Source organism: Lipotes vexillifer, unplaced genomic scaffold (assembly GCF_000442215.2).
Source record: "Lipotes vexillifer unplaced genomic scaffold, Lipotes_vexillifer_v1.1 scaffold1329, whole genome shotgun sequence".
In the NCBI taxonomy this organism is placed as follows: Eukaryota; Metazoa; Chordata; class Mammalia; order Artiodactyla; family Lipotidae; genus Lipotes; species Lipotes vexillifer.
Genome location: NW_006797566.1, coordinates 1037463 through 1047610, shown reverse-complemented (window position 1 = coordinate 1047610; position 10148 = coordinate 1037463). Strand labels below are relative to the sequence as shown.

The 10148-nt window shown below is 36.8% G+C and overlaps 1 protein-coding gene across 1 annotated transcript in view; it reads right to left on the bottom strand.

The window, feature by feature from the left end:
• The window catches only part of NRF1 (nuclear respiratory factor 1), an 89545-nt gene that overhangs the window by 70474 nt on the left and 8923 nt on the right, over positions 1-10148 (bottom strand). Inside the window, exon 4 of the mRNA XM_007469707.1 lies at positions 7492-7618. Coding sequence (XP_007469769.1) covers positions 7492-7618 — 127 coding nt within the window. The remainder of the gene's footprint in view (positions 1-7491; positions 7619-10148) is intronic.

The following is a 10148-nucleotide window of genomic DNA, read 5'->3' as shown; positions in this document are numbered from 1 at the left end:
CCCTCCCCAGAAAGAAGCTAGCAGTAGCTATAGTGGGTGCTTGCTTATAACAACCATACTGACCTTTCACAGAACTGGGAAGAACTGGAAGGTATGTTTGTCCCCCTTTAGAGGAGTGGGGGAAAGACTAAGAAAATGAGATTAAAATTGAAACTCCATATTCAATATCCTAGACAAACCTATGGGAGATGTTGGGCCCTGGCTCTACTATCCATAAATTGGGGAATCTTGGGCAAATCACTTAACCTCTCTGAGCTAGTATTCTCATCTGCAAAATAAATACCTACATCTCAGGGTTCCTGTCAGGACTACTGAGAATATAAATCTGCTATACTATACAAATGTTAGTTACAACAATCCTCTGCACTCAGCAATTTCATAAACATGTAGAAAATGCAGATTTACTTTTAAAGTAGGATCAAATTCTGTATGGTTCTATTAACCTGTTTTCTTCACTTAATAATTCATCATCAGCATCTGAAAATATTAGAAAGATCTATGTCATCATGCTTAATGGCAGTGTAGCAGTCCTATCTATGGATGAGCCATCGATTTATCTGACTAACCCCTTATCTTTGAACTTTTAGGTTATTCCCAATTTTTTAAAAAATACTATAAATAGCACAGTGACTGATATCTTTGCTCATTTAATCAATTATTTTCTTAGGAGAAAATTTCAAAAGGAAGCTGGATTAAAAAGTGTACACTGGGGGCACTTTTTATACCAGTTGCCAAAATGCCCTCCAGAAAATTACACCAATTTACATTGCCTGTTTGATATGCCAACACTGCAAGTTATATATCTTTTTCATGTTTGCCAACATGAGCCATGTAAAATGACTTTTTGTTTTAATCCCCATTTCTTTGAAAATTTCTGTGGTTGTTAAACATTTGTAGTTTCTCCTTTTGTTTATGTTCTTTTGTCTTTGGGTATTTTAAAAAATATAATTTTTAAATGAAAAAATTTAAATATACAGAAAGGTGGAAAGAACAGTAAAATAAATGTCTGTACATCCACCACTTAGATTCAATAGTTGTACATTTTGGCATAATTACTTTATCTGCCATCTATACACACACACAGTTTTTGGGCTAACCACTTAAAGTACAGACTTTGCAACACTTTAAAAAATATATATATATATATATTTATTTATCTATCTATCTATTTATTTATTTGCGCCAGATCTTAGTTGAGGCATGAGGGATCTAGTTCCCTGACCAGGGATTGAACCAGGGTCCCGTGCATTGGGAGCTGGGAGTTCTTTAACCACTGGACCATCAGGGAAGTCCCAATACTTCTTAATATTTCAACATGCATCTTGGAAAAATAAGGGCATTCTCATATACAACTACAATACAACTATCACAACCTGCAAAAATAACATACTTCCTTAATATCATCTTCTAATATCTAACCCATATTCAAAGATATCTTTGGATCCTTTTATTCATTAATCTGTTCATATTTTTATTGATTTTTGAGAGCTCTTTATATACTAAGAATGTTAATCATTAGTTCACTCCTTACTGTATGACCCTGGACAAAATACTTAAGCTCTTAAACCTTCAATTTCTACATCTGTAAAGCACAGATAATAACAGATATATATATATACATCATAGGGTTGCTGTAATGATTAAGTAAAAATCATAAAGTGCTTAGCAGAAACAGGCACATTGTAAACACTCAGTAAATTGTAGTTGTTATTTTGAAAATTTTTTTTTCCAGTTTGTTGTTTTTGTTTTTGTTTACAGTGGCTTGCCATACATCCCAACTGTGGGCAAGGAGGTAATATGGGCAGAACACAGTATGGAGAAATAAATGAAACCCTGGAAAATATAAGAGAAACCTCAACACCACCTATTAAAAGACCCAGCAGGGACTTCCCGGGTGGCACAGTAGTTAAGAATCCGCCTGCCAATGCAGGGGACACAGGTTCAATCCCTGGTCCGGGAAGATCCCACATGCCACGGAGCAACTAAGCCTGGATGCCACAACTACTGAAGCCCGCACACCCTAGAGCCCGTGCTCTGCAACAAGAGGAGCCACTGCAATGAGAAGCCTGCGCACCACAGCGAAGAGTAGACCCCGCTCACCGCAACTAGAGAAAGCCTGCGCACAGCAACAAAGACGCAACGCAGCCAAATAAATAAATAGACAAAAGTTAAAAAAAAAAAAAAAGGTCCAGTAAAGTTTTCAATCCCCCTTTGACAAATTTGTAAAATAACTGACAATCTTGAATCTGAAATCCATATTCCAAAGATGAATGGCTCTACTGAATTTTAATTTTCCAGAGTTCCCAGCAGCCTCCAGAAAGAAGAGCAAGAAGGAAGATTAATGATGGCTTCGGGTAGGAGGACAAAATGCAAATACCAAAATTTTAATAATATTTAATGAGATAATACATGCAAAGTGCTTATAACATAACCTAGAACACAGCATTCAATAAATGTTAGACATTACAAAATCCAAATCATTTCTTTTACTGTTGTTAATATGAGATTAGGTGGAATACACTGCATAATTGATTATGGCAAACATGAGCTCTGATTCTTTAATACCACCCTGTGTACTGGTATATATATAAGATTAAAGAATATTCTGTACTTTGAAGGTTTAACAGAAGTCACCCCAAATAATCAGGAGCATAGTGTCCCTTTGAAGGATATGGTTTAATTACTTTTTCAGTTTTGTACATGTTTATTATCCTACTGAGGTTTGGATATATTTTCGTTATTTTATTTTCTTATTGAATTATCCACTTAGTTAGGATTTTTAATTTAAAAGAACAAAATTAATGCATATCACTTCCTTACAATGTTCAATCTATTCTTATCTGCAATTATAACTCTTATCTCACTTCTAAGACTGTGTATTTTTCTTCATCCTTTTTCTCAATTAGCATGCTAGAAGTTTTTCTATTTCATTGGATTTTTCATAGTACCATTTCTTGAATGTAACAATTCTACTTCTGTTTACAAAATCATTAATTTCTTCCTCATGTTTACTTACTCTATTTCTTAGACTTATTTTCTTGTTCCCTTTCCAGCTTCTGGCTTTAGATGTAGTTTCTTTTCCTTCTTTCTTGTGTATAAAAAAAAAAAAAAATCAAGGCAATAAACATTCCTTTGAGCATCAGTGTAGATCATAATTTTTAAAGTTTTTTAAAAATTGTTTTTAAATAGTCTGCAAATTAAGTTGTTTTTTCAAGTTTCCATGTGGCTGAAAATTCCTGTCAACCTTTTTTATATTAAGTTCTAAATTTTCTATACTTTGGTCAAAAACATGGCCTGTGTAATTTTCTGCATTTTACAATTTATTAAGATTTTCTTTGGGGCCTAATAATAACATATGGACAATTCTTATAACCCATTCATGTAATTTTTCAAATATGGTATATTCAAAAATATATTTGTAAGATATCAATGTTAATATATCTATCCTTTATATTAACCTTATTAATTCTATTATTCAGAACTCTACGTTCTTATTTATATTTTTCTTCCTTGATCTAACAAAGACGGCAAAGCCTCCTACTACCACTGTGGTTTCTTTTTATTTTTTTCTCCCATTTCTAACTTTTTGATCTACATTCTTTGCTTTAATGTTACTTGAGACATAAACTGCTTATCAACACTAGAAGACCTATGGTTTTCAGTTAATACTCATCTGTCTTGAGAATCTGGCTTTGTCTGATATTAATGCTGTGATCCATGATTTATTTTTGTAGGGATTTGTCTGACATACCTTTGCCTGTTATTTTGCTTTTAAAATTTTAACACCTTTACTGAAATATAATTCATATACCATACATATTAGTTTCCTATGGTTGCCACAAAGTATCACAAACTTGGTGGCTTAAAACAACAGAAATTCATTCTCTTAGTTTCACAGGCTCAAGCTCTTGGCAGGGCTGGTTGGTCTGGAGGCTCTAAGGGAGAATCCATTTTCTCATCTTGCCTAGCTGCTGTCTAGCACATATTCCTTCGCTCCTGACCCCTTCCCTGCACCCACCCTCTTGCTTCTGCCAACACATCTCCTACTTCTACATCAATCTCCCTTTGTCTCCCTCTTATATAAAGACACTCTGATTAGATTTAGGGCCTACCTGAACAATCCAGGGTAATGTCCCCATCTCAAAAATCTTTAACTTAACCACACCTGCAAAGTCCTTTTTGCCATATAGTAACACTCAAAGGTTCCAGGGATTTGGATCTGTATATCTTTGGTGGCCATTCATTAATCAGCCTACCACACACACCATATAATTCACCTGTTTAAAGTGTACAATTCACTCTTTTAAATATCTGTAGGGTCATGTAATAAGCATTATCATAATCTATTCCCCCTAAAAGAAACTCCATACCCACTAGCTGTCACTCTCCATTCCTTCATCCCCCTTCTCCAACCTGGCAACCACTAACCTACTTTCTGTCTCTACAGCTTTGACTATTCTGGACACTGCACATAAATGAAATCATACAACATGTGGCCTTTTGTGAATGGATTATTTCACTCAGTACAATGTTTTCAAGGATCACCCATGCCGTAATATTTATCAGTACTTCACTCCTTTTTATTGCTGAGTAATATTACACTGTATAGATAATACAACTTTTTTTAATCCATTCATCAGCAGATGGACATTTGGGTTATTTCCACTTTGTGGCTATTATGAATAATGCTGCTATGAACACTGTTATATGTTTTTGTATGTAAGTTTTGCTGCAATGAACACTGTGTGTATAAGTTTTGTTTTCAGTTCTCTTGGGTAAACATAGGAGTAGAATTGCTGGGTCATATGTAACTTTGCTTTTAACATTTTGAGAAATTGCCAAAGTTTTCCAAAGCAGCTGCATCATTTTACACTCCCAGCAGCAATGTATGGGGCTTCTAATTTCTCGACATCCCAACACTTATTATTGTCCATAATTTTTCCAGCACTTATTACTGTCTATCTTTTTTATTATAGTCATCCTAGTAGGTGTGAAGTATTTCAATGTAGTTTTGATTTTCATTTCCCTAATGATTAATGATTATTTATCAAGTGCTCATGTGCTTCCTGGCCATTTCTATATTTTCTTTGGAGAAATATCTATTCAGATTCTTTGCCATTTTAAATTGGGTTGTTTTTTGTTTTTGTTTTTGTTCTGGCCGCACTGCGCGGCTTGTGGGATCTTAGTTCCATGACCAGGAATCGAACCCATGCCCCCTGCAGTGGAAGCACGGAGTCCTAACCACTGAATCACCAGGGAATTCCAGGTTAATTGTCTTTTCATTGTTGAGTTATAAGAGTTTATATATTCTGGATACAAATTCTGTATCAGATATATAATTTGCAAATATTTCCTCCCATTCTGTGGATTGTATTTTCACTTTCTTGATGGTATAGTTTGCATCTACTTTGAACATCTGTGAGTCACTGTAAGTATGTCACATAAATTGAATAGAACTGGGTTCTGATTTGGGTTGTTGTTGTTCTAATCTAAAAGCAAATCTTTATTTTTAACAATATAAATATAGTATTTATATTTATAGTTTATAACAGAATTAATTGGTCTCACTTATATTACTTTGTTCTATACTTTGTGTTTTGTTTTTTTTTTAAATTCCTCCCCTTATTTTCTATCTTTGTGTATAGACTTTCTTTCCTCTTTAGTGGTCTGGAAGACATATTTTGTCTCTAATTCTACTGGCATTTATTCTTTGGCCTATATTTATCAAGTGTCAGTCAACAGAAAAATATCTCCTGCTTTTTCTCAGTTTAGGCTATCATATGACCATTGTTTTCCTGTTTCATAGAGTCTATAACTTTTTGTATTCTATGGAGGACTCCAACAGTTTTCTAACACTTTCTTTTGAATTTTTCAGTGAGTAATTTTCAGAGGTATTTTTCTGAGTCTTCCAGATGAGGCTTTTTCATAGATCACATTATTATTAGTAATAGTAATACTATCTAAAAATTTTAATACTGAAGAAGACATGCCCAGATTTCATGTTTGTCAACTACATGAGGGCTGCCTGTTAGGTACCATTTTGCACTAGAAGCCATCTACCATATTCCTGTAAGGAAAGGTCCTAATATGCATCCTATTCTAGGGCCTCGGGAATTTAAAGAAAAACTCAAAACAAAACTCAAAAATGTTAAGAAAGAACCACAACATCTGTGTGTGTGAAAAAAAATACACTAAAATCTCAACTGATTACTAATTCTGAACTCTTGAAATGTCTGTTCAATGTGGGAGATCTAATAAATGTTATAGTAAGCTAATAAATCTTATCCTAGTAAAAATAAAATGCAATTTAAATCTGGACAGATCATCATTCTACAAATGATTCAAAGTTATTTCAGCCAGAAAAGAGTAGTTCACATAGTATAAGTATGCAAAGGTAAAATACTATTTTTATAAAGTTAGCTATGGATAAATATATAATCAAAATATTCAACTATATTTCAAAATTGAAGCAGTGTTAAATCAATTCTTTGAAGAAATACAAGAGATTTAAAATATGCAACTCAGACTTCCCTGGTGCTGCAGTGGTTAAGTATCTGCCTGCCAGGGCATCCCTGGTGGCGCAGTGGTTGAGAGTCTGCCTGCGGATGCAGGGGACACGGGTTCGTGCCCCGGTCTGGGAAGATCCCGGGAAGATCCCACATGCTGCGGAGCAGCTGGGCCCATGAGCCATGGCCGCTGAGCCTGCGCATCCGGAGCCTGTGCTCCTCAACGGGAGAGGCCACAACAGTGAGAGGCCCGCATACCGCAAAAAAAAAAAAAAGAATCTGCCAATGCAGGGGACATGGGTTTAATCCCTGGTCTGGGGAGATCCCACATGCTGCGGAGCAACTAAGCCCGTGCGCCACAACTACTGGGCCTGTACTCTAGAGCCTGCAAGCCACAACTACTGAGCCCGCGTACCACAACTCCTGAAGCCCACACACCTAGAGCCCGTGCTCCGCAACAAGAGAAGCCACCGCAATGAGAAGCCCGCGCACCACAACGAAGAGTAGCTCCCGCCCGCTGCAACTAGAGAAAGCTCGAGTGCAGCAACGAAGACCCAATGCAGCCAAAAAATTAATTATTTCTTTTAAGTTAAAAAAAATAATAAAATATGTAACTCAGATATCAGTGATCAATAAAATGCTCCCAGGTTTGCCTCATGAAGTTCACATCTTGAGTAAACACCATTTGTTTCTGACATAAATCAGTAATATTCTTACAAAATCTTGCATTGGTTTCTTAGTGAACACAACGCCATTTTTTTCCATTGCATCTGATGAGGTAAAATACCTTGTTATGGAAAGTAGAAACAGAAATGATCCTTTTTATTTTGATCTGCATAAAGGAGTTTGAAAACCAGTCCCAACTCCAACCTCTGGATGAAGGGAAGATAGAATAACTATTGTGCTAGACTAAGGATCAAAAAAATATGAACAACAACCCACAGAAAACAAAGGGTATCTGAGAACACAACTCAAGTTTTCTTACCACATTCTCCAAAGGTGCTGCACCAAACACTTTAAAGACAGGGTTGGGTTTGGAGGGTGAGATACAAAGGACAATAGCTTGCTGTCCTACTCGAGTAGTATATTCATCTAATGTGGCTCGAAGTTTCCTGAATCAGAGAATGAAAGGAAACAAAAACAGTTAAAGAAGATAGAAATTACAGCAATACAGACACAAGATTTACTTTGACTTGGGACAATTTATTCTGATTAGATATGTTTCTTTTACCTGAATTGTGAAAAGGGAGCGTGTGAGGTTTAATATCCTGTTCAGTAGAAGTATGTACATACCTTTGTCCTGAAGACCCACGATTAGCTCACTGATAGATACAAGGGTCTACCTCAGGTTTACCTCAGGACACAGCCATGACACAATGCTGAACACAGCGAGTATCATACTTCCTGATCTCATCAATACCAAAGGGGTTTTCTCTTACTGCTGCAAAGATTAATGCTGAGATATCCTCTTATACTTTATTATATCAACTCCATGTTTAATGAAGGGGCCTTAAATCACCTGCTTCTGGGCTTCCCTGGTGGCGCAGTGGTTGAGAGTCCGCCTGCCGATGCAGGGGACATGGGTTCGTGTCCCGGTCTGGGAGGATCCCACATGCCGCGGAGCGGCTGGGCCTGTGAGCCATGGCCGCTGAGCCTGCGCGTCCGGAGCCTGTTGCTCCGCAGCGGGAGAGGCCACAACAGTGAGAGGCCCGCGTACAGCAAAAAAAAAAAAAAAAAAAAAATCACCTGCTTCTAATTTCTTTGACTGATATAATCATTGTTTATGTCTTACTGACATAATTTCATCCAAAAATACTACTTCAAAAATGTTGCCATTTGCAGATTTTCATTGTGATATAAACAGTAATTCTTAGTCCCGAAGTATTTTACAAATGAGGATGGAGTAAAAGAGCTTTTTCAAATATATCAACATTGGATGAAATAGAAACACTGTCCTTTCCCTCTGAAATCATGGGAGATTAAAGTTCTACATCCTATAATTCTTCTGGGAACTTGGTCTACCCTTTCAAGGGACTGGTGAGTCATGCCAATTCAAATGAAGCAAAGCCAACATATCACAAGAAAGTTTTCCATCTTTCTCCAAAAGCATGTACTGTTGTGTCTATGCCCATTATAGAAAAAATATTTCTATAAATAATACATTCTAATTCCTCCTGCCTGTACTATCATTAAAGGAAATGGAATTTATCATTAAAGGAAAGGAAACTTTCTGGCCCATCTAGTGGTATATAACTTCTTTGCTGAAAGCTACTGTTAAGTACTTTCTGGATTTTCCCTTCAGTTTCTTACTTATGTTCTTAATATAGACTATATTTTCCAGCTTTTGTCACATATCATTTACATGGGCTGGCACTCTGAATTCAACATTCCAGTAAACATCTTAAATATTTGGATATAGTATTTAAAACACTACAAGAAGAAACTTCTGGAACATTTTATAGACTAAATTTCTTATCATATATGAACACATGTTAGGCAACCTGTCAAAATATTAAGTCCTCCATGCACCACATCTGTGTAATAATCTTTCTTTGCAACCTACAAACTCTTCAGAAGAAATAAAACTGAGCAAAGGACCACATACCAAACAAGAAATTTGGTGGCATTCCTTGAAGGAATGAAGATAGAAAATATATTCACTGTCTCCAATTCCTCTCTTCCCATTCTGTCTTGAAGACACTCCAATCCTTTCATCCTTACTGCTCCTTTGAAAACACTCTTCGCAAGTTCAATCATGACCTCCATATTGCTAAATCTAATGGTCAATTTGCATCTTACTCAACCTGTCAGCAGCATTTGACAGTGCTGATCACATGCCCTCCTTCTTGAAACACTTTTTGCACTTGGTTTCCAGGATACCACTCTCTTGGTTTTCCTCCTGACTCACTGGTCGTTTCTTAGACTCCTTTGATAATTCCTCTCATTTCTCTAACCCCTAAGGGGTAAAGTGCTTCTGTCCACACTCATTCCTTAGGTGGTCTCTTCCAGCCTCATAGTTTCAAATACTACCTATGTGCTTATATCTTCAGCTAAGGTCTCTCCTTTGAATTATAGACTCATATACCCAACTGCTTATTCTGTATCTCCACTTAACGGTTAAGAGACTTAACGTGTCCAAACCAAATTCCTGATTCTGCCCTACCCTCACTCTCATACTTGCTCCTCTTCCAGTAAGAGTCATCTCAATCCTTCCAGGAATCAGACCAGAAGCCCTGAGGTCACCCTTCACTCCATTTTTTCTCTCACACAGCACATCCAATCCATCAAGGAATCATATTGGGGTTACTTTTGAAATACATCCAGAACCTGACCACCTCTTACTGCCTTTGCTACTGCCACATTGGTTTTAAGACACTGTCATTTCTGGCCTGGATTACTACAGTAACCTCCTAATTGGTCTCCCTGCTTCCATTCTTGTACCCCCAGAGACTATTCTCAACACAGTAGCCTGAGTGATACTTTTAAAACATAAGCCAGATCATATCATTGCTTTGACCAAAAGTCTTCATTGACTTCCTACGTCACTCAGAGTAAGAGTCAAAGCCCTTATATTGGACCAGAAGATGCCATGGTGTGGCTCTCCACTACGACTCTGACCACACCTCCTCTCATTCTTTCCCT